Source organism: Bufo bufo, chromosome 8 (assembly GCF_905171765.1).
Source record: "Bufo bufo chromosome 8, aBufBuf1.1, whole genome shotgun sequence".
In the NCBI taxonomy this organism is placed as follows: domain Eukaryota; kingdom Metazoa; phylum Chordata; class Amphibia; order Anura; family Bufonidae; genus Bufo; species Bufo bufo.
In genome coordinates, this window is record NC_053396.1 from 13,402,111 (window position 1) to 13,426,875 (window position 24,765).

General features: G+C 48.4%; 1 protein-coding gene across 1 annotated transcript; it reads left to right on the forward strand.

Annotated features, from left to right (window-relative positions):
• Positions 1–1,903: 1,903 nt before the first annotated feature.
• Positions 1,904–22,862, forward strand: ARRDC1 (arrestin domain containing 1). The gene is made up of 8 exons (XM_040405226.1): positions 1,904–2,059; positions 14,561–14,671; positions 17,384–17,434; positions 19,185–19,339; positions 19,645–19,827; positions 19,909–20,085; positions 20,893–21,316; positions 22,548–22,862. Exons 1-8 carry the CDS (start codon positions 1,942–1,944, stop codon positions 22,604–22,606), a joined length of 1,278 nt encoding a protein of 425 aa, XP_040261160.1. The 5' UTR covers positions 1,904–1,941; the 3' UTR covers positions 22,607–22,862.
• Positions 22,863–24,765: the final 1,903 nt, after the last annotated feature.

Genomic DNA, 24,765 nt, shown 5'->3' on the forward strand with positions numbered 1-24,765 from the left:
TTAAAAGCATAGCTATCCGCAGGCATGAGAACATATCAGGCGCATCACTCTCTGGCTGGATAAACAGAGACAATCTCTCATAAAATATTCACGTGCCTTGTTTTAGAGCACATCATATACAGGACGGCTCGGAAAGATCAATTACCCGAACTTGTCTGTGATATATAACCAGTTAGAGCAGCTCGAGCCGATTCCGTATTGACACGACCACCGGCTCCCTGCACTTAATACGGAGGGAGTCAGGGTCACCTAGAATTAAGCCAGCAATAAAACACAATACATGAAATGACTTATCTGAACAAGCAGCAGCAGAAGTCTCCAGTAGTGAACACCAATCCAGGAAGTAGTATAAACCGCCAAGTGAGGCAGTATGGGAGGGAATATAAAGGGAGGCAATTAGTGTGAATAGGTGACAGCTGGGAGAAGGAAAGGAGATGACAAAGTGAAACCAAAACAAAGAACATCATGCAAGAGGTACAGAAGAACGTCTGCCAGAGCTTCTCAGAGAGCTGGCGGTGACAGATCAGGATTGCATGCAGATTTTCTGCGCTGATTTGCATGCGGAAAATCCGCACCGTAGGTCATGTACATTGTTTTCTATGAGAATTTGAAATTCTCAATGCACACGATGCTGATTTTTTCCGCGCGGATTTTGACCTGCGGTGCGGATTTTTAAATCAGCAGCATGTCAATTTAATTTATTTTTCCTGACCGGATTTTCTTCATTCACTTAGTAAAATCTGCATGCGGAAAAACCGCACGCAAATCCGCACCAATTGATGCGGATTGACCGCACAGAATCTCCCATACACTGCAATAGTAAGGCAAGGGCTACACGGCGACACTGGGCGCTCGACACCTGTCGCGGCCAGGATCATTGAGCAGCGGTGATCCCATAGAAATGAATAGGATCGCCGCGGCAGTCGCAAGAAATCCATCCGTATTGGATTTCTTGCGACTGACGCGGCGATCCTATTCATTTCTATCATGGGATCACCGCTGCTCAGCGATCCTGGCCGCGAAAGTGTCGCCGTGTAGCCCTTGTCTTAATCTGTAAAGTGATCTGGAGACCGCATATTCAAGTCCCATGAGAGGACTTAAAAAAACAAACTAAAAAATAGTTTTTACAACTATAAAAAAAAGTCTAAATTCAAATCATAATAAAAATAACACATAAAAAATTGTTAATGGGCATCGCGCTGCGTCCTACAACGCCCAAACTATTAAAATATAAGAATATTTTTGCCGTACGGTGAACTCTGTCTTGGAAAAAATCAACTCCCCGAATTTTTTTTAATAAAAAGTAGTAAAAGTCATAAGCACTCTAAAATGGTATTATTAAAAAAACAACAGGTCGACTATATAAATGTGGCATCGCTGTAATCGTACTGACCCGGAGAATGAAGAGAAGAGGTCAATTTTAGCGCAAAGTGAAAGCAGTAACAATGAAACCCATAAAACTAACGCGGAATTGCGATTTTTTTTTTTTACCCAATTCCACCCCATTTGGAATTTTTTTTTTTAATATGGCTCCAGCAAAGGGCGGGAGTAAATAAACGTAAAGGCAAATATACGAAAAATCGCTTAGCCATTAAAGGGTTAAATGACAAAAAAAAAAATTAAATGATTGAATCGAAGCCTTAAATCGTGCGGCAAATTTAACGAATACGTTTTATGAGCGTAGCGCTGATTTGTGCCTATCGCGAATGACACTGTGATTAAAATAAATTATTTCCCTGAGATCCTTAAAAAAACAAAACAGAGAAATGTAAGGAAAGGATGAGTTGTGCAGAGCAGACAAGCAGATGACCCCCACAGCCCTGCTGACAGCTGAGTTACCAGCAGGGGGCGTGGCCTGAGCGCTGGGCGGGGCGGGCGCTGACGTCACGCAGGCTGTGTGGCTGCGGGCTGAGGCTGTGCAGCCGCAGTCAGCGCTCGGCCATGGGGAAGGTGCAGCTCTTCGAGATCAGCCTGAGGGACAGCCGGGTGATCTACAGCCCCGGGGAGTCCCTGTGCGGGACTGTCACCATCAGGACCACCGCGGCCCTGCCCTACAAGAGTGAGTACACATGGGCACCCATGGGTGCTGCTGACACCCCATCCCCCCCCCCCCCCCCCCGTGCCGGGCATGTCCATGCTTTATCGGCTGACTGTAGTGGGGCTTGTCCCAGGTTGAAGTGAGCACCCATGGTCTAGGTCTCCGATGACACCCAGACTGGCTTTTAACCCCTTAAATGACTTAAGCCAAGCACCAGGAAGTTAAAGGGTTACTGTAGGAGCTCTTCATGGGTGCAGCCATATAAAGGTGGGTACTTACCTATAACTGGGGGGGTGCGGTTGTACTTGCACTTGTTGTAGAACTACAAGTCCAAGCATGGCTGGGCCTGGGACTTGTAGTTCTACAGCGGCCAGAGTGATGACTGTGTCTGGGAGAGTCCATGTGGTGAGGTGCTGATCCCCCTACACGTGACATGGTCTCAGCCTTTGCCTGTCGGCATGCTGGGAGTTGTAGTCTTGCAACCCCTGGGCTGCCGGCGCATGCTGGGAGTTGTAGTCTTGCAACCCCTGGGCTGCCGGCGCATGCTGGGAGTTGTAGTCTTGCAACCCCTGGGCTGCCGGCGCATGCTGGGAGTTGTAGTCTTGCAACCACTGGGCTGCCGGCGCATGCTGGGAGTTGTAGTCTTGCAACCACTGGGCTGCCGGCGCATGCTGGGAGTTGTAGTTTTGCAACCACTGGGCTGCCGGCGCATGCTGGGAGTTGTAGTTTTGCAACCACTGGGCTGCCGGCGCATGCTGGGAGTTGTAGTCTTGCAACCACTGGGCTGCCGGCGCATGCTGGGAGTTGTAGTCTTGCAACCACTGGGCTGCCGGCGCATGCTGGGAGTTGTAGTCTTGCAACCACTGGGCTGCCGGCGCATGCTGGGAGTTGTAGTCTTGCAACCACTGGGCTGCCGGCGCATGCTGGGAGTTGTAGTCTTGCAACCACTGGGCTGCCGGCGCATGCTGGGAGTTGTAGTTTGCAGTAGCAGGTTGGAGACCACCTCTTTAGGGTGAACAATCCCCCCCCCCCCCATATATTGGACCTTGTTGTGGGTGTCCTATAATAACCCCATCTTTATTATGCCGGCCCAGGCCTCGCCCTGTCCACCCCTCCTCTCCGGATAATCCAGATTAAAGCCTCCGGTTGGATCCAGGTCCCCCCCCCCCCCCTCTCTTACATTCCTCAAAATAACTCCCTTGGCAGCGGCTGCCCCCTGCCCGCCCGCCCTGTTTCTTTCGCCTTATTCCCCGTTCAGACAGGTGTGTAAAGGGCCAGTGCAAAAGTATCTGCACCCCCTCCCCCACTCGGCGAGGTTTGCACTGTTCACACAGGGCATACAATGGTTAAACTGTGCATACAGGGTGTCACATTACCTCGCCAGGGGTGACCATTTTTAGTATAGCGCCTTGCCCTGTGGGTGCAGGTAAGAAGGAGCCATCATTGCACCTACACGTCCGAACTGACCCGTGTGCCGTCCTGTACGTTTTACCTCTCTACCCCCCCCCCTCTTGTATTAAATCTGGGAGGGGGCATGTAAAAGCCTTGGTGCAAATAAATGTCACGACCAATCAGATTCCAGCCTTTAGGCGCAAGTTGGGGACATAAAAGCAGGGATCCGATTGGTTAGGTGGCAACCAACCAATCCGATCGCAGCGTATCCACGGACAGCCGGAATCTGATTGGTTGCTAGATGTCTCTCTTGCTAATTGGCCATTTAGAGGGACGTGCAACCTGATGGCTATGGCTCTCTGTTATCAGCCAGGGCACGCCCCCGCGATCATTACTTTATCTAGAAGGGTGCACCATTCTTTCCATGACCTCACGGGTTTATTACGGGACGGGGCGTTGTATTCCAGGTGACCCGCCTCGTGTATTTGGGATCCCGGAGCACAATGTCGTCGCCCTGGAGATGGTTTCGGTCTCTTCGACCTGTTGTGGTCAGTTTGAGGAATTAGAAGAAGGGAGGGGGAAGCAGCAGCCACAGCCGGGCGACCGCAGACCTCCTGTGTGACTAGAGAGGGGTTTTTTAGGATTCTGCGGTGTATGCAAACACCTGAAGCAATTGCTTAACTGGCAGCTACCAAATATTCTGATGTTAGAAGGATCGGTGTGATGTGGTGGTCCGGTATGCAAACCTGTTAGGCTAGGTCTACACGACAACGTGTGTCGCACGACTAATAGGGCACAACTACACTGCAACGTATGTCGCGCGACAATTTTTATAATGATAGTCTATGGTGTCGCGACCGTTGCAAAAAACCCTGACTCGGATGGATTTTCTGCTGTCCGTCGCGTCTCAGCATGTCACATTGCAACTCCATTGACTATCATCACACGTGAAAGACTTCTACGACAAGAAATCGCCGCAACCCAAGGTGTGTCGACCGCATGGTGCGGCCGCGATGCAGTTGAGTATCAAGCGGCCGTATGAGCTGCAGTGGGCTCTAGATAATAATTAATCGGACCGCACTGTTGCCAGCTGTTCTGAAACTACAACTCCCAGAATCCTTCTTTCACTTCCATGGGAGTTAGGGTACTTTCACACTTGCGGCAGAGGATTTAGGCCGGATCCGGCAATCTGGACGCAAACGGATGCATTTGTCAGACGGTTGTCATCCGGAAAAACTCATCCGGTATTTTTTTCCCCCACAGATTTAAAGGTCTGCGCATGCGCAGACCGGAAGAACGGGTACGTCAATGCGGAAATTTTAATGCCGGTGTTCTGCCAAATCTCTATAGCTTGCCAAAAGTCTATACCGGAAGTGACGAGGCCGCCAAGGAATCGGCTGGAGGAGGGTGTGCGCTGCGCAAGCGCACATCCACCGTCTTAACAAAGAATTATTGCAGCGCCGCGATAGAAGTACTTTGTACACCGCGCATGCGCACTTAGGGGTATAGAGATTTTGCAGCGCAAAATGTTTCATCAGGTCACCCTACCCCTGAGTGCGCAGGCGCCCACAAATCATCAGTTGCAGTTCATCCTTACCGCAGAGCTGAGTGCTGAATACCGAGCTCACCACATAGTAGAGCTGAACTGCAACTGATGATTTGTGGGCGCCTGCGCACTCAGGGTAGGGGGATCTGATGAAACATTTTGCGCTGCAAAATCTCTATACCCCTAAGTGCGCATGCGCGGTGTACAAAGTACTTCTATCCCGGCGCTGCAATAATTCTTTGCTAAGCCGGTGGATGTGCGCTTGCGCAGTGCACACCCTCCTCCAGCTGATTCCTTGGCGGCCTCGTCACTTTCGGTATAGACTTTTGGCAAGGTATAGAGATTTGGCAGAACACCGGCACTAATACATTTCAATGGAAATGAATGCCGGATCCGGCGTACCGGCAAGTGTTCAGGATTTTTGGCCCGAGAGAAAACTGCAGCATGCTGCGGTATTTTCTCCGGCCAAAAAACGTAAGAGGGACTGAACTGATGCATCCTGAACGGATTGCTCTCTATTCAGAATGCATTAGGATAAAACTGATCCGTTTTTTTCCGGTATTGATATTGAGCTCCTGTGACGGAACTCCATACCGGAAAACAAAACCGCTAGTGTGAAAGTGCCCTTACAAGAACAGCTGAGCAAATGTACATTGGGGGAGTTGTAGTTTCACGGCAGCTGGAGTTGCTAGACCCCTGGTTTGGTAATGGCCGCGTGGTATTGCAGATGCAGCGTTCCAGTTAACAATGCAGACCAATTAAATTACAGCCTGCTGCAGCGTGCACGGCCATGCACTACTTTACCGCGACACGGCCGCACTGTGTAGCTGTGTCCTTACGCAATTTCGAATTCTGCTGGTTGCTACTTGGAATCCGTCTACGCTGCGCTGACAGGCCCGCCTCTAATGACCGCGCAGGGGTGCCAGGCTCTTCAAGGCTAGGGCTACAACACGGCCGACTGGAGAATGTGGCGTGTTAAAATCTAGCAGGTTTGGATGTTTGGCGCCAATCGTGTGTCATGATGCGACGTTTGATTTTACGAGCCCTAAAGGCAGTGTATGGCATCTGCAGGCCCTGCTGCCTGAAAGGTATCCGCAAAAAAAAACAGCGAAAGGGTGCCTGCAGCTCTGGATGTGACCAGTGTCTAAGATATGATCTAACGGAAGATGTATTTGAGAATGCAGGCGATAAGAAGACACTTCCTCGTGACTTGCATTCCTTTAAAGCGATGGCTTGTTTGTGGTGGTTTTGGTGTCAGGACCGTAGCAGGTCTCAGTAGCAGGAGAACATTTTCTGGATTTCTTAAGCATCTCTGTCCGGAAGAGTTAAAGGCCTAGAACAAGCAGCGTCTTTGTTTTCTGCTCCCTGAGGAAGCTATTTTTATAGCTTATTGTGCACGGGATGAGGAGGCAATCGTTGCATCCAGCGGTCGGGGGCATTTCTACTTGATGCGTTAGGGACGGCCGTTGCTATGATTCATTTTTACCTCCTGGGTGGGCAGCGGGGCGCCGGCGGCATCCTTACACGGGATGCTTGTTTCTATCTCGAGGTTTTGTAAATTCCCGATTCTCAGCGGCGACCTGGCGGCAGTACAGCATCTCGCGATGCACTACGGCAGGGGGCGTGCTCTGTACAGACCCTGAATCAGAAAGGGATGGGATGAGAGATGAGCCCCTGTGGCCTGAACGTCAACGGGAAAACAGCAGAATCCTCTCCCTCCCCGCAGGGGTCTGTAGGCTACGATTAGAGACCAGGGGGTCCTATTAGGGTACAAGGATGTCATGGGGGAAGCGGCAGCCCCCTTCATGTGAATGTAAGGGTGGGGCCTCAACGCAAAGATCCGGTATAGTGCGGCCAGTGAAGGTAAGTGAGGTCCATGTCCAACCGACAAGTTTCCTGGACTGAAGAGTCTCCAAGAAAACCGGCAGGTCTGGACTTCTCACAAATGTTGGGTCGCAACGTGCGGCCGTTCACTTTCATCATGTGGCCGCACAATGTGAGTCCTGGCCAGAATAGCCCCCTTCTAATGCTACAGTACCCCCTTTATGATGGTTTGGAGAAAAAAGGACCAATGGCAATCCCCCCCCCCCTTCCCTTTCACAGTCGGCAGTAATTGCTCCTAAAAGGGTTTTCCCAGGACTTAAAGGCATTGTCAAACCAGCCCCTGGATCTACTCTTGCAATTGCATGTCATAAAAATTTTTGTATAGCCGCTGAGTTATACAGTAAAATGGATCTGTATAGCGCCACCTGCTGTTAGCTCTTTACATTATTTCTCTGTCCACCTTGCTGAGGCGGACGCACGTGCACAGTTCCATCATTCAGCTTCCCCCGGAGCTGTGATAGAGAGAGAGAGCTGCAGCAGAAAGGGCACGCCCATGAGCGGCCAGCTTGAAATAAACCTAGCAGAACAATTGGAGCCATGAATGTTGAGATCTCTGGATCCATGTGAGGTACAGGGCCGGTTCTAGCTTTGTTAGATAGCGGTTGTCATGTGCTGTATGATGTCCGTTTTTTTTTCTTTCATTTTTTACATTAATCATAAAATAAACCCTTTACATACTGATGACCTATCTTCAGGGCTGGCCAACCTGCGGCTCTCCAGATGTTCTAAAACTACAATTCCCACCATGCCCTGCTGTAGGCTGATAGAAGTAGGTAGTCTGGGCTTGCTGGGAGTTGTAGTTTTGCAATAGCTGGAGAGCCACAGGTTGGCCATCCCCAGGATAGGTGATCAATATCTGATTGGCAGGGGTGACGGACTCCCTCCTATCAGTTGCAAGGGGCCACAGCTCTTTCTAGGCCAGTCATGGCCTAGGCGCAGCTCAGTCCGATTCCAGTAAATGGGACTGAGCTGTAATACCAAGCACAGCCACTATCCAATGGACGGCGCTGTGTTTGGTCTCAGGGTTATCCAGTCTCCTGAGGATAGGTCATCAAAATAGGAAACCGGACAACCCCTTTAAGAGGCTGCGGTGCTGATGGGCAGAGGTGCCGGGATTTGGACTGATCCGGTCTTGTGGCTGTACCCTGCCGAGGTGTTCTGGGCCGCCTTAGCCCTTTTTACGGATCCAGTAGCTGCAGGGGTTTTTCCTTTCTTTTTTCACCACACATAAAGCTTTCTTTGTTCTTCTTTGTACTCGAACGCTCAAATTACTTGTACAAACTTTTACCGAACCTGCGGATGATGTCAGAGGAAATGTAGCCGCAGCCAAAACCACCACTCCCAGCGTGGACTTTACTCAGTTATGTCAGTGCAGAAGTGTCTGATTTGTCAACACGTGAGTAGTAGTCACAAACATGTAACATGTGACGGCTCTGCGTGTCCGCGTAGGTCAGACGTGACTCTGTATAATTGCATAAGGTGCGTCGTCTTTAAGGACATTTTTTGGATCCTTGATACATTCTGTTCTTTAAGCAGCAGGGTGCGGGCCGATGCCCCTCCGGCCGTTTTTGATAAGTTTTTCCTTGACAGAAGCTTATCTCTGCTGGACCCTGCATGTAATTTAAAGAGGAACTCTGCAACTAATGTTTTATTCCCCTGCAGCGCCACCACAGGCAAACGAAAGCATTACACGGCAATGGGCTACATAGAGACAGTCTACACTCCAGCTGATAGATGAGGGTCCTAGCTCCTCGTAGGATTGCGTCTGGCAGCTGCAACCCCCGCTGATCTCGAGAAAAAGTGACCCTGTGTGTAAATGGTCATTTTGGTCATACCCCTTTAATTTGTGGTTTCCCATTTAGGGCAGATTTGCAGTACAGTCTTTTCTGTGACTGTTCCACCAGACTGTGGCTTACAGACATCCGTTCTTATGAGTGGAATTAAAGGGATTTCCCAGGAGTAAAATACTGAAAACCTATCCTCAGGATATCAGATTGGTTGGGGTCCGACTCCCAGCACGCCCGACGATCAGCTGTTTGGTGAGGCTGCTGTGGCCTCTGCCTAGGCCAGTGACGTCACGCTCAGTCCCATTCAAGTGAATGGCCTAGGTGCAATACCAAGTGCAGCCACTATACAATGTACGGCGCTGTGCTGAGAGAAGGCTGCAGCACTCACCAGAGCGCAGCAGCCTCTTCAAACAACTGATCAGGAAGCTGCTGGGAGTCGGACCCCCACCATGACCTATCCTGAGGCTAAGCCATCAATATTGTACTCCCGGAAAACCCCTCTATCAGTCTTATAAATATTATCAAATCTGCTGAATTTGAACATACCCCTAAGGTGACCATGCATATTGGACTGTCGGCAAAAAAAACTAGATTACAGCGGGACCGGCTGCCCATATAATGTATATGGGGGTCTCCCGACTTTCCCTAGCGTCGGATGTCGGGGGAGATAAGATGACAACCTGTCCGATCCTTTGTTCTCAGGTAGATAAACTGCTGCCAGAAGTGTCTGTCAACAGCTTAGTCCCCTCTCCACTCTCAGAGCTGAACAGAACTTCCCATTCAGCTGAGCATGCATGTGTACGGGTGAAGGTTCCTATAGCCCGCTGCACTCATCTGTGCTGGATTAATGTAGGGAGGCACTCACATGACCATATTTTTTTTTTGCGGATTGGGTGTGGACCCATTCATTTCAGTGGGGCCGTAAAGGATGGGGACAGCGCGCCGTGTGCTCTACACATCCGTATGTCCGTTCCGCCGTACCGCAAAAAACAGAACATGTCCTATATAGTGGTGTGAACGCCCCCTAATAAAAGATATAACCACTCCAAAATAGATTGTGCACTGTGTAGACACCAAACAAGAGGGAGCTGACAGCCAGAAGAATTTAGAATGCAGCTCTGGATGTGACCAGAGGAGAAATGGTGTGATCCAGGACTAATTTTTTTTTTTTTTTTTTTATATTTTATCTTTTTTAATTGCAAATTTGTAAAGATACAAATGATCATCAACAGGAAATATTTTATTTTGCTTACCGACGTCAGGCACTTCAGGTTATGTGTTTGACGCCTGCCGTTTGGATGGAGCGCGTCCGGCAAGGGGTTAAGGTTAGGCCCGTGGTAGGGGAGGGAGGGCAGGTGATAGGGAGTCCTTGAAATGGGAGCAGCGCGGGGGGAGGGGGAGGCTTGTCTGAGGCAGGTTTTGGGCCTGGGCCCAGACTGCTCCTTAGTTTACAGTCACAGTAAGCGACTCTGGAAACAGGCGATCCTTCTGTATGTAATGTCACTGGGGGGGGCTATACATTCTGGAGGAGGGGGTGGCTCGCTGCACAGTACCTTGTGGAGGAGCCAAGTGCAGAGGACCTGAGACCATAATAAATCTGCACTCAGGACTGATCAGCGGTGCGAAGAATCTGGGCGCCGCTTCTTATTACTATTCTCACGTACTGGGAACTTCCTTGGAAAATATTCGGTCATAATGAGAACGATACGTAATGTCCATGCATCGGAAGAGTCCAGGACAGATGACCTGAAAGTGGCCAAACCCATGTGACCTTGGCCAGAAATAGTGCCATAAGGGGAGAAGCGGTTATCCAGCTCCTGGTGCCGCTTATCTCCAGGGAGCAAACGGCTTGTTCAGTCCTTATTCAAACCCCCCCTAGAGGAGAGAGCCAAGCTGCCCCATTAGGCACAGTAACATGTAATGTGTGTGTCCACCTTAAACCCTTAGGGACAAAGCCCTTTCTTAATTTTGGCATTTTTGTGTTTTTCCTTCCTGCCTTCCCAGAGCCATAACTTTTTCAATTTTTTATTCACATGGCCGTGTAAGGGCATATCTTTTTTGTTAAATTTTTTTCTAGGGGGAGGCTGTCAATTTGTCCAGAAAACCGCAAATCTGCAATTTTTTCCCGTTGCAACATTCACTGCACATGATAAATATGGTTATATAATTTGGACATTTTCGGACATTGTTATTTTTCTATTGTTTATTTTTATGTGGAACATTGAGGTGACTTAAAATTTTAATATATATATTTTTTTTAATATTTTTAAAAATTTTCTTCCACCCATTTTGCTGTAGGTTTTGGTCCCGTAGGGAACTCGAACAAGCGATCTTCGTTGGGCTGTGCCTCAGACGGGGCTTTTCAGGCAGCTTGCTGTGCCTTCACACGGGCTGGATGCAAAGTCCGACCATGAGATACTTTTGTGTGTCCTATGCAAATTAAGGAGCTTGATCCACTGTGGCAAATCAGAAATGCCAAAAAAAAGCTCCCTCGTCCTCTTCTTCTGGCTACTGTGCCCAACTCGAGTCTCTGCAATTAGGAGTGGACATGTGAGCATCCTGATTGGCTGAGAGGACTGTGGGCTTTCCATATATGGTGTGAGACCCTCCCCAGAGGAACAGAAGGGGCAGATGGACGAACTTCTCTCCATTATGGGTCTCCTAGATCTGTGTGCTTACAGATGACCTTTTACCTGACTGTCGTGCCTGTTTTGCACTTATAGGGCGGTGGCATGGACGGACGTACTACATTCCTATATACGTTGACTCCTCAGAGTATTATTCTGGATTAACTATTAACCTAAAAAAACTTCCGGGTTATCATTCATTGACACAAGGCAAATAATCCGAGTGAAAGTCAATCCCTGAAATCTGATTTATCCATGGCAGCTTTCTAGCCCTCAGAGCAGAAGTTCACAGGCCCAGCAGGAACCAGCTTGGTAGGTTCAACAGAAATATATCAGGAGATTGTTTCAGTGTCAGTAAAGATTAGTCACTGTGTACTGAAATATCTCTGCTTGCTGGCAGTGAATGGCAACTTCCTTTTATTCAATCGGGAGGCTGAAAATCTGCTCGGACCTAATACTTCTCGCCGTTTATGGTTTGTTACAATTGTATCCAGTCTAAATAATCTCCTGGGAATTAAAGGGTTTGTTCAAGTGTTTAATACTGATGGGTGTGGGTTTGACTCCCAGCACCCCTCCCAATCAGCTGTTTGAAGAGGCTAGCGGCATCACGTTCATCGGTCACATGAGCTGCAATACCAAGAACGGCCACTATACAATGTGTGGCGCTGTGCTTGGTAAACATACAGCTGATCGGCGCTGGGAGTCGGATAGGTCATCAGTACACATGGACAAGCCCTCTAAGCAGTCGAAATTTCAAGCTGATACATTGTAACAAATTCTATTATTATTAGGGCAGGATAGAACTCTGATGGACTGTATAGACGGATGCATTCAGAGGGGTGACGTTGGCGCCCACCTTTTTTTTTATGTTGGGTTTTATGAAGTTTGGCCCTTTAACGCCTTTCCCCTGGGTGACCGGCGGTGCCTTTCCTCTGTATCTGGGAGTTGCCCGGGGTTTTACATTGTCATTGTTTTTTGGTTTACTTCGTACACACCGATCACTGGGACAAAGCAGAAAAGGAAAAACAAGCCTCTCTTCCTGGACTGTGAACTGACGTGGCCTCGTGTACACACGTCGCCGTGTTCGTGGCCGCTAATGCGTCTCCTGGGTGTTTCTGCAAAACATGCCGGGTGTTAACGTCTGCAGCTCTGGCGTCAGACCTTGCTTAAAGGCGTATTCCCATCTTGTAAAGTGATGGCATATCAGTAGGAGGCCATCACTTTATGATCGGTGGGGGTCCAACCTCTGGAACCCCCATTGATACTGAGAATGAACGAGGTTTATTAACTGATGACCTATCCAGAGGATAGGTCATCTGTATCTGATCGGTGGGGTCTGACACCCGGGACCCCTGCCGATCAGTCTCTTGAGAAGACACTGGCACTCGCCGTAGTGGTGCGGCCTTCCCTAGGTCACGTTCAGCGGCCCCCACTGAAGTGAATGGCCTGGGCTGCAATACCAAGCACAGCCACTATTCAATGTACAGCGCTGTGCTTGGTAAGCTGAGAGAAGGCTGCTACACTACTGTGAGCCCCGGTGCCTTCTCAAACTACTGATCGGTGGGGGTCCTGGTGGTCGGATCCCCACCGATTAGATACTGATGACTTTTTAGAGGATAGGTCATCGGTATAAATGTCTTAAAAAAACCCTTTAAAACTGGCCATACTCAGGTGACAGCTCTCTCTCTTGTTTCCCCCCCCCCCATACACATGCATGCTCAGCTAAGCATGCGTGTCTTGTGAACAGGAGAAGGGAGTAAGCAGTTATCTTCCCGAGAACAAAAGAATCGGGCATGTTGAAATCCAACAAGCACAACCAATTTCATCCTTAACATCTGCAGTCAGGGGAGAGTTGAGGGGCCCCCAACGGAAGCAGGTGCTGCGCGAGGGAAGAGATCGCCACCGACCTTCTAATAACTATATATTAGTATTTGCATAAAGCAGCCGACCGCTCGGTACCACTGCGGCCTATAGAATATAAGAAAAAAAAAAGCTTTCTGCTGCCTTGTCCAGGAATTTTTGGTGTAACTGATATAGGACTACTGATCCCAGCATACTGTCCACCATGCTTTTTCCTGCAGTTTTTGGATCTCTGTTATCTGTCTGTTTTCTTCGTGTGACTGCACGCAGCCGTAATCTCCCGACATGTCATTCCTGTTGGTGACGGGATCTGTGGTTATTTTCTGTTCCGCAAAATGTAGCAATCATTTCACTTTGTGAAGCGGAACTGTCCTGTAAAATCTAATGCGGGGGGGGGGGGGGGGGGGGGGGTGTAACCATTTAGCTGCCAGACTCTTTAGTATACAGCACTGAGGTGTGAAAGGCAATGAGATTGCCCATGGTTTGAATCTGACTGCAAACTAGTGCACAGAAAAGATGGAGGGGATGTCAAGAAAAAAATAATTAAATATATATTTATTAAAGTAGTGATGACATCACTAATGTTTTAGTTTGTTGATGCCTCGAGTATACGGATAGCAAGTACTGAAGAAAGAAAATGGATAACTGCCATACCTCATACAACTTTGCATAAATCAATAGTACAAACTTTGTAATATATCTCATCATAGGTGGAGAAAGAGGCATTTTTCTATCAGGCTCCTTTACTCCTCCTTGACCTGAATTCACTGATTTAAAAAATCTCAGTTTCACTGAGAGATCAAATTACACTTGCCTATAGTCCGTAAGTCGCATAAGTCTATGGAGAGGGGAGTGAGAGAGAGGAAAGTAAGTTTTCTACCTCACCCACTGCTGGATGCACAACTACACTGCTCAGTACAACTGTATAATGTCCTCCATGCTGCTGCATCTGAGGGTATCTTTTAGAAGGATGGGATCAGGATCTCCTTTGTGTGTGTGTGCTCTGCATAGGAGATGTCATAGCATCCAGTTTCCTGCTCCCTCCTCTCTACATAGCCTTCTGTGGAGAACTGTAACCCGATCTCTCAGTGACGCTGAGAAGTCGCTCCGGAGATGGAGTTGATCAGTCAATTTAGAGTGAATGAATATGTAAGGAGCCTGATAAGTGGAGAAAGAGGCATATTTCACTAATAAACTATATTACAAAGTTTTTTTGGGCTTTACTTGTACTATTGGGTTCTGAAAAGTCGCTTTTAATCGTGGATAGCTTTTAAGTCTCCTTAGGATGCAGAATAGCTTTCTCCTGTGCTCATTGTCCCTAAGTGGAGTGGGGGAAGGGAAGCGACAACTGCTGTGAGCACAAGAATATACTGTAGATGTGTGTATAGTAAAATACACCTATCTAACCTGTCTTTGCTCTTTACAGCCATCAAGGTGAACTGTGTCGGCTCATGTGGGGTCTCTAACAAAGTGAATGAGACATCCTGGAACGTAGAAGAACCGTACTTCAATGGGACGTTGTCGATGGCTGATAAAGGTAAACCCTGTGAGCTCAGGAGGACCGGTGACAACAGATTATCGAATATATGCTCCCCCCCCCCCCCCTTCTCCCCTGTCCATTATGGCGGATAATTTGGTTCTTGCAGACATTTTCTGCACCCTTAGAGTGGTGCTACCAAATAGAGAACCCATTCGGAATGAAAGAAGAGACTGCCCCCCGTAATATTCTGTGAGGCAGGAGCAGCCTGCTTTCCTTCCTGCCCTGAGGGCCCTTATCTAACTCTGCCGGCGGTGACAATCAGCCGCACACACACATCCTGCAGCGGGGAATATATGGCGGATTTTGCCACGGTGGAAAATGTGACCATGTGGACCCTAAATCTTTGTATTATAGAATAAGTCAGCTTTCTAATTTATTTCGTTTTGATTCTCCACTGCTTTCAAGACCTCTGCTTGCAGTCACTGAATGGGAACACATTTATTTATACCCAGAGACCTAGGGTGACAATACATATTAGATGAATGTCTGCCGAACCTGGCAGTTTCAGCGTGAACGGCCAATCATCTAATGTGTCCCCTGATGGCAGTTGATGGGGAAAGATGGATTGGGCAGTTGGATTTCAACATGCCCGATCAGTGGCTTACTCGCTGCTCCGAAAACATTCACGCTTCGCTGAAGTGAGCATGCATGTGTATGGGGGAAGGTGTGGAGAACTAGCTGGATGACTATACAACCGCCATCTGTGTTGTGTGTATGGCAGATGTCATATGGTCCAGCTAGTCCTCCGGACCTCCATACACATAGATGTCATATGGTCCAGCTAGTCCTCCAGACCTCCCATGTGTATGGGGGTCTGGAGGACTAGCTGGATGATTATATGACCGCCATCTGTGTTGTGTGTATGGCAGATGTCATATGGTCCAGCTAGTCCTCCGGACCTCCATACACATAGATGTCATATGGTCCAGCTAGTCCTCCAGACCTCCCATGTGTATGGAGGTCTGGAGGACTAGCTGGACCATATGACATCTAATGTGTATGGCCGGCTTTAAAAACGCTGATCTGGACGGACTACAATTGTATAAAGTATTTCAGTATCCATATGCTAACAGCAAGCAGAGGTCTTGAAAATGTTATGCCAAAGTATATGAAGTTGCAAGACTTTTAATTAATGACCTAAAACTAGAGGTCCCCTTTAATGTACATCGTGGGTAATGATGGTTTAGGGAATGTGAATTGCACCCTAGTGATTGGTTACAATGGGAGAGCTTGTCCGGGGTCTCCCTTTAGGTCGGCAGATGAGTACATCTCTACTTTCACAGTCGAGGAGAGATCTGCAGATTATTTTCAGAGCTAAGAAACTCGTTAGAAACGAAATAATCGATAACGGGACCATTTTATTCAAGATTCTGAACTTTTGAGCGCCTGCGCTCTTGTCTGGAGAGCCCCGCGCCCCATCTGCTGTGTCTAGTGAAGAGCCCGACCTCGTCTCCTCCGCATTAATACATATAGTGCGTTCTGCATTCATGCGACGAGTTCCTGGCTGTACGTATTTAGTGAAGGCATTCTGCAGCCACTTACCTGCCTCCGCTCACCAAAGACCATGTAAATTGAGAACCCTCAGCCTGCGCGATCCATGCCCCGAGAGGCTCCAGAGCTTTCCTGCTTTTCACAGTCCTGAAAAAACAAACGGACAATGAGGTTTTATCTCCATTTGTGGGGAAAGTCCTCCAAAGGATTGAATGCCAGCCCCTACGATCGGTACCTTGTGTCCCCCCTGGGCATACACATTAGGGCCCGTATGTATTCTGCGGTCCACAAGACACGGATCTGCAAAAATAACGGAAGACATCCGTGTGACACCCATATTGCATCCGTGTTTTTTTTTTTTTTTTGCGGATCCTTTGTAACAATGCCTGTCCTTGTCTGCAAAGCGGACATCCGGAAACGGATTGCACATGCAGTCATTTTGTTTTTTTTTTGTTTTTTTTTATACCATTGAAGTAAATGGTTCCACATACAGACCTGTAAAAGAACGGAAAGAAAATCTGGTCCTGTGCATGAGCCCTTACATGGTCACCGTACATGAGCTCGGCGACAACCAGTCTAATATATGGCCAGCTTAAAGGGGTTTCCCAGCTTTAACCCCAATTTTAACTAGGGCTAAGACTGTACCTAAAGTGAAGGAAGAAGAGAAAAAGAAAAAAAAAGCGTCTCGCTTGCTCCTCACCACTCCATTCCAGTACCGAGGGTCTGGTCTGGCTCCCCGGTGTGTATTCTTCTGGACGGGGTCACAGCCAATCACTGGCCTCAGCAGTGACCCGCCACACCCCCTCCAGATGTTGACACGCCGGGGACCAGAAGCAGCTGGTGCTGGACCCTCGGCATTGGGGTCCGGCAACCGGTGAGTGCTATGCCCTAGCTAAAATTGGGCTTGAGCTGGAAAATCCCTTTAAAAATATCATATGGTCCTAGGTATGTAAACCATAATCCCTGTATGAGGAAAACTGGTATAACTTTCTATAACTGTTTTAATTTCTCCCAATTTTCAAGATCTCTGCTCGCTGTAAGTGAATGGAACATTATTATTATTTTAACATCAGGATGGGTTTTGCAGCCTCAAGTTGTAAACTAGTGTTTCCATTCACTGACAGCAAGCAGAGAAGACTGTTGATGGGAGCTGTGTCTTGTGTGGGGTGTTGGCCCCTGGAATGCATTGTGTTCATCTCTTTGTATTGTGTCTTTCAGGGACGCTGCAGCCCGGAGAGCACACCTTCCCTTTCCAGTTTCTGTTGCCAGGTAATGACTGAGTCGGCTATCGGGTTCCCGGCGCTTGCTGGAGGGCGGAATGATGATTTTAATATTAATGACTTGCACAGCGGTGACTTCAAAGCGGCGCAGCGCTCAGTCAGGATGACTGGTCAGGGGCTGGGGGCGATTAAAATGCTTGGAGAGTCCCGTCACGCGCTCGCAGTTTATCGCTTTACTGCTCTGCGCTGTAAAAACACGGGCGCTCTGTTCTACTGTATAGTGAAACCGCCCAAAATGAACATTCGCCTTTTGGTCCTCCATTGGTCTGGAACTTGTTCTATCTTTTTGCGGAATGGAGGGATCGCGGAACCCATTCAAGTGAATGAGGTCGCGATCCGCATGCGGCTGGCCCACGGTCGGTGCCCGTGCATTGCGGACCGCAATTTGCGGTTTGCAGCACAGCCACGGGGGGGACGCACGTTCGTCTGAAAGGTCTAAGGGCTCATGCAGACGGCCGTTGCCCGTCCGTTCTGTGCATTGGGGACTGCAATTTGCGGTCCCCAATGCACAGGGACCATCCGTGCGCCTGCAACTTGAATGGGTCCGTGATCCGTCCACGGTACAAAGGCATGGAGACAAACCCCATGGAAGCACTCCGTAGGGGTTCCATTTCGGATTGCGTACCCGTTGAAGCGAATAGGTCCACATCCGTGATGTGGTACACAAACGGCCAGGGCACGTATATTGCGGACCCGCTGTACGGGCACAGCCGGGGAACGTCCGTCTGCATGAGGCTGCACAGAGATAAGGTGTAATGGAAAGTTTTGGCTCTGAGGGGAAACACTGACCATACAGCAGTGCTGGATTTTTTGGGATCCAAATAGCACCACTGCTTATTGGGCAGTGCATTGTGGGAGATCCGTTTAGGTTCTCGTACCCCCTCAATGGCTGTCAGCGATTCTTCTTGACCCCGTTCCAAGACATGGCGTGGAGTTAGCGCCCTTCTACATGGCCCATCATTATGATTGAACGTTCATATGAACGCTCGTTCCTGATAATTGGCCCATGTAAAGGTGCTGCTGATCACCCGACGAACAAGGAAAACGCTCACTTGTCAGGTGAGTACCTAAAATAGGGGAACGTACTGACGACATTATGCAAAGTGAATGGGAGACGAATGATTGTAATAACGATCATTTGTCCCGATTTCACTTTGCCTTAGGCTATGCGAAGGGCACTTTTTAAATGAGCTCTGATCGAGGCTCGATATTGGCACGGGGTCTGCCCCTATATAGAGGGTCCCAAGTACCACTGACGGGTACCTACGGCGGCTGCTTTTCTTCTTTGAGAGCAAAAGGATCAGGAGTTGAAATTTTACATTCCTGGCCTTTCTTTCACCCTGAAATCGTCGGGTTTGGTCTACTTTATGGTTATGTACATGTGGGCCTTTAAAAGCCACGTCTGGTTTAGAAAATTATTTTCAAATGTCCTATTAAGGAATTGTGAATTTATGATAACTGGGTCCTTGTTTAGGACCCTCATCTAGTAGTCAGAATACCTAGGAGCTACAAAGAGCATTTCTGACATGTCTGTATCTTATTCTGTAATTCCTTATTTTACCTGTGGCGGCGCTGCAGGAAAAGTTGGCATTTGCTGCTGGGTTTTCGTTGACCGCCGGAGGTCCTGGCAGTTGGACACCATGTCATCAGTTTACAGTCAGGGGTCCCTGGGTGACATATTGGGCTTTTTGGTCGCCGATGTCTTGTAACGAGTACGCTTTGTTTTACCCTCTCTGCAGATTCAGCACCCACCTCCTTCGAGGGGCCGTTCGGAAAGGTGCTTTACCAGGTGAAGGCCGTTATAGAAACGCGGAGACTTTCCAAAGATTACAGAAGCAGCAAGCAGTTCTACATCCTGAGGCCCCTGGACCTGAATGAAATCCCGGATATCGAGGTGAGCTAGCAGAGAGGCTGCAGCTTCCTACCTGTCTAGTTCGGCAGGTATGCAGGCGCCGATTGTCCCCCCCCCCCCCATGAGCTCCATTTCGGGGGACTGTATATTGGATGGATGTTCTGGAACCCCCTCTATTAGCCAGAACAGAGCGCTGGACGGTTCGATGTGTACTACATGACCACCTACTGAATCGTATGAAGGACCTGTGGGAATCCGCTGGCGGGTCCTTTATACTTTATATAGAATGGCCAATGTGTTTTTTTTTTTTTTTTTTTTTAAATACCTTTTTCCTCATTTATTTCCAGCAATTAAGCTGCGCCACCGCCACCAAGAAGTTTAACTACAAGCTGGTGAAATCGGGGCAACTTTTACTGAGTGTGACCTCCGACCTCCGGGGCTATATAGTGGGGCAACCTATTAAAATTCACACAGAGTTAGAGAATAAATCGGGCCGGGACACTGGAGCCATTGTGGCGAGCCTTATTCAGGTAAGAGGGACTAGAATCTTAATACTGCCTGCTGAGAAACGGCTGGAGTTGTAGTATTACGGAGTGTTTCTCTGTCCTCAGAAAGTCGCTTATAGATCGAAGCGTTCCATCTATGACCTGAGGACCATCGCAGAGGTGGAGGGGGCAGCGGTAAAGGCCTGGAAGCATGCGGTTTGGGACGAGCAGATTCTAGTGCCTGCCCTTCCTCAGTCCATCCTACAAGGCTGTAACCTCATCCAGATCGAATATTATCTCCAGGTGAGAGGCTCGTGATGGTACAGATGCGGTGAGGATCACGTGTGACGCATCCGCACCTGGCGTGATCTCGCTCAGAAGAATTACTGATCCGTCTCTGATATTTAGGAGGAAAGGTTAATCATTCTACGTTATATTCTGGTTCTGTCAGCGGTTCATACTGCCATCTGGTGGGGGGGAGACAGTACTGCATTCTCCCATTCATATCTTTTATGTTTACGCTGCGGTTCGTTCGGAGCACGCAGAGCTGTTTTTGCCATCAAAATGGCGGTAACCTTGCTTTATAACATCGTATGAAATGTCTTGTAACAGCCTGGACCTTAGTGATGTCTGTCTTTCCAAACGAGACACAGAACGTGACGATGTCCTGACCCTTTATAAAGAACCTAGTCCTGATAGTGGCCGTGCTTGGTATTGCAGCCCATTCAGCCGAGCTGCGCCTGAGCCATGTCACCCATGAATGGGGCGTCACGTGGCCTAAAGAAAGCTGGAGAAGGCAGTGGCGCTTCTGCGAGAGCCGGTGCCATATCAAACAGCTCATCAGTGGGGGTCCCGGGTGTCAGACTCCCACCGATAGGCTAACAATATCTGATCAGTGGGGTCCGACACCCTGCCATTCACTTCAATGGGAGCAGCTCTGAAACCGCTGATTGGCGGGGGTGCGAGGTGTCCAACCCCTCACTAATCAGATACTGATGGCAAAAAAAAAAAAAGACATTGAGTATTTCCAGTAAAGCTTCATTTTTCACTGACGTTAGTATGGTCTGCCATGTGACTGAACTGATAAATTGATTTATTTTTCCCCTTCAGGTCACGTTGAAAAGCCCGGAGGTCTCAGTCACATTACCCATCTACATCGGAAACGTACCAGTCAACCTGTCTCGACTAGGTTTAAGACACTCCATATCGCACGTCCCAGCGCCCATTGTTCCCAGCGCGCCTCCTGCCGACTATGAGCAGTGCAGTAGCACCCAGCCGATGGACAATGTCTCTATTCCCACCAAGTGCCACTCGCAGCAACAGTCGAACGCCCCCTTCTGCTACGCGCCCGAACTGAACTTTACAGACTCCCGGGAGACCGAGGCAGGAACTCTGGGATCCCCCTCACACCCGACCCTCTGCCTGTCTACAGGCGCCACTGTCCCCTACTATGCCGAGGGAGCGGTTGTTCCAGTTCCTACAGCCAGCATGCTGATTCTACCCCCGGAGTATAGCACATGGGGTTATCCCTACGGTAAGTCCTCCTACGACGATGGCTGCACTTGTCCTTGTGATCCGCACTTCTTAAAAAGGAGCCGGTCACCTGGTTTGGGGGCCACTAAACCACCAGCATCCTGTTATGCAGCTGAGGTTCAGGGTCCCAACCCTGCTTATAGCAAACCCATTCATCACTGCAAAGAAAGGTAAAAGAAACTTAGTGGTTGTCTCACCTGGAACACTGGTGGCATATCTCTAAGATAGGGGGAAGGTCCCACCTCTGGGAACTGCACCTATCTCTAGAAAGGAGCACCCGGAGTTCGGGAGAGGGCACTGTGCAGGAGCAACGAAGATGGCTGAGCGTCACTATTTTCAGAAGTCCCATAGAATTGAATGGATAGCGCACTGCGCAAGCGCAGCCACCACTCCATTCACTTCTATAGAACTGCCGGAAATCGCTGGTACTCCCATAGAAATGAACAGTGGGCAGCCGCGCTTACACGGTGCACCCTTCGTTCTAGAGATAGTTGTGGGTCATTGGTGGAATATCCTAGTGATATGCCAACCAGTTGTTCCCGGTGAACTCGCTGGGGGAGGAGTCCGGGACTCTTCACCTATGGCATCGGCACATGGTCCAGTCAATGTGAGTTCTCCCAAACCAGGTGACCAGTCCCCTTTAATGTGACCCTGTCGTTTTCAATGCTACTAAGGCTTCTGCCCCCGGGTACAAATTTGGCACAGTTCACCATTCGGGAAGTAGAATATCTTTTATACCACTTAGGCATTCAATGAAAGTATACGGAGATTTAATCTCCATATCATCATGGGGTAGCAGACAGCCAGACTTCATGATGGATTCTGTTTAAATCAGTGGAACGTGGGCCCCAGCGGTCGGACCCCTGCCGACCAGACCCTTATCCCCTATTCTGTGTGTAAGTTGTCTTAATGGGACTACCCCTTTTAAACCCCAGCTTTCATAGGGTTAATGGAGCGGCGGCAGACTTGCATCACTCCGGTGGGGGATACGTTTCCATCTCGCCACAACCCGTTTATGCCATTTCTCATCTCGGTCTGATTTATTAATCAGATTTTTATCAAAATAAAATCCTGTTTGACTCTGATAAATGTACTGGTTTGTAACTCTTGATCTGATATCTCTAGACGAGGGTTATTTGGGATAAATGTATGATTTTTATAAAATATTTGACCCGAGTGACAGGTCACGTGACACTAACGGAACTTTTTTTTCCTCCCCCTTCCTTTCCCAGATGCGCCCCCATCGTACGAGCAGAGCTGCAATGAAGCGACAGTCAGTAACGGCAACTGAGTGGTCACCGGTCACGTACGAGACACTCCGACGTTTGGACTATTTTATTTTTAAAGGGGAGGTATTTTATCAGTGAACTTACCCCCTCCCCCGATCACTGCAGCTGGACTTGGCATTTAAGGAGACGCTCGCACTCTCGGCCTGTCGTACGTCTATGGAAGACCTTAAGTTATAGATTTCTAAGCACCCGTGATGCCTTATTTTTAAAAAAATGAACTTCGGAGTCAGTGCTTTTGGAACCTGCGGCTCCTCTACTGCTGTGAGACTACAACTCCCAGCAGACCGTTATTTTAAACCCTGTCTAAATATATATAAGCGAATGAGTGTTAGATGGATTTTTTTTTTTTCTTTTGCCTTTTAAATCCTGCTTTTGAGACCGTTTTCTCTATGACCGTCGTAGGAAGACTAATTGGAATGTTGTTGTATCCTGTGATCATCTGTTTTATGGTTGCGTTCCATTAAAATCCGCAGTTTTATGTCGGACACAGTCACTGAGGCACCTCCTGTACTGAAGCGGTGAGTTCCAGCTTGCTGGGACTTGTAGTCTTAAAGATGGCTGGTGTATTCAGACACATTCCGTCGGGTAGGAAATCGCTAGTTACTAGTCGGATGCTATCGGCGCGGTCACTCCTCATCTCGTATAAATCGTATCCATAGCATATTTACTATGAAGAGTTTCTGGAAACCATCATCAAGCAGACTGACTTCTGTTGACAGATCCTGTGGATATATTATATTCTAATAAGGGAAGGACTGCTCAGCCACTTAGCTTATGGATGCTGATTAAGGCTGGCGGCGCTGTGACCAAAATGGCGCAGACTAGTAGACCAGCGCGACTGCAGCTAAACGCATTTTCATTGTTAATGGCCGCCTGATAAATTGTGAGCTGCATAACCGCACGTTCGTTGGTCATTTTGAAACCCCCGACCATTGACGTGTCGGTGTGGTTGCGCTCGCAACGCGTGAACCCGGCTGACACAGGTACCGAGTATTCATGTCTTAATAATCGGGGCTATTACGGAGCCAGTTGGATCCACCCCATTACTCAAAGTGCTAGCTAAAAACATCCAAGACCTGTGGATCCGTCAACAGCATCGCGCTGGCGGTTTCCATGCACCCAATGGAGCGCCTGCCTTACGTTATACACTGTGAAAATCCATTTAAAGGATTTAGTGATGCATGATCTACTCATTTCAATTCTGCTTGCTAAGGCCCTGTTCACATTTCTGTTGTGGCGCCCTGACCTGTCCATCTTCAGCCACCTATCACCGGACCTCGTTGACTTAGGCCTCTTGCACACGAACGGTTTCTTTTTCCGTTTACGTTCCGTTTTTTGCATACCGTATACGGAACCATTCATTTCGATGGATCCACAAAAAAATGGAAGTTACTCCGTATGCCTTCCGTTTCCGTTCCATTCAAAGATAGAGCATGTCCTATTATTATTGTCCGCATAACGGACAAGGATAGGACTGTTCTATCAGGGGCCGGCTGTTCCGTTCCGCAAAAAATGGAATGCACGCGGGCGTCATCCGTATTTTTTGCGAATCCGTTTTTTGCGGACCGCAAATCACTTAAAAAGCCATACGGTCGTGTGCAAGAGGCCTTATAAAGGGGTTCGTCGGGTTCTCGCATGGTTTAATTTGCGTAGTTTTAGGGTAAGAATAGCGCTGCATGCTGCCCCACCGTGGTCTCGTTATGCCATTCTTTTTTTTGCAATATTAATCAGATTTTTTTTAGTTTAATATAAAGCTTTTGCCCGAAATTTATGGATTTTTTTTTTTTTTTTTTTTTCTATTTTTATGGGAATATGACTGGTTCCAGTCTAAGCACAAAGTATATAGGTATCAAGGGGAATTTGTTCCTGTGGGCCCCATCCTATGTTGCTCTATGGGCCCCTGAGCACACTAACATCTACTGGAAGATTTCTAGAAGATTAGTGTGTGTCAGGCTATAGTAGCTTTCAAGTAAAGTGTCCTCCCATAGTACTTATTGCTACCCAGCATTGTTATCTTCTGACCTGCTTAAAGGGCATCTGTCAGCAGTTTTGCACGTATGACACTGGCCGACCTGTTACATGTGCACTTGGCAGCTGAAGACATCTGTGTTGGTCCCATGTTCATATGTGCCCGCATTGCTGAGAAAAATGATGTTTTAAT

What these genes read in the sequence shown, in the direction of transcription:
- ARRDC1 (XM_040405226.1), top strand. Translation starts at nt 1,942, where the DNA reads ATGGGGAAGGTGCAGCTCTTCGAGATCAGCCTGAGGGACAGCCGGGTG. An exon ending in AGATCGAATATTATCTCCAG is followed by an intron (nt 20,086 to 20,892) that starts GTGAGAGGCTCG and finishes TTTCCCCTTCAG; the next exon opens with GTCACGTTGAAAAGCCCGGA. An exon ending in CACATGGGGTTATCCCTACG is followed by an intron (nt 21,317 to 22,547) that starts GTAAGTCCTCCT and finishes TTCCTTTCCCAG; the next exon opens with ATGCGCCCCCATCGTACGAG.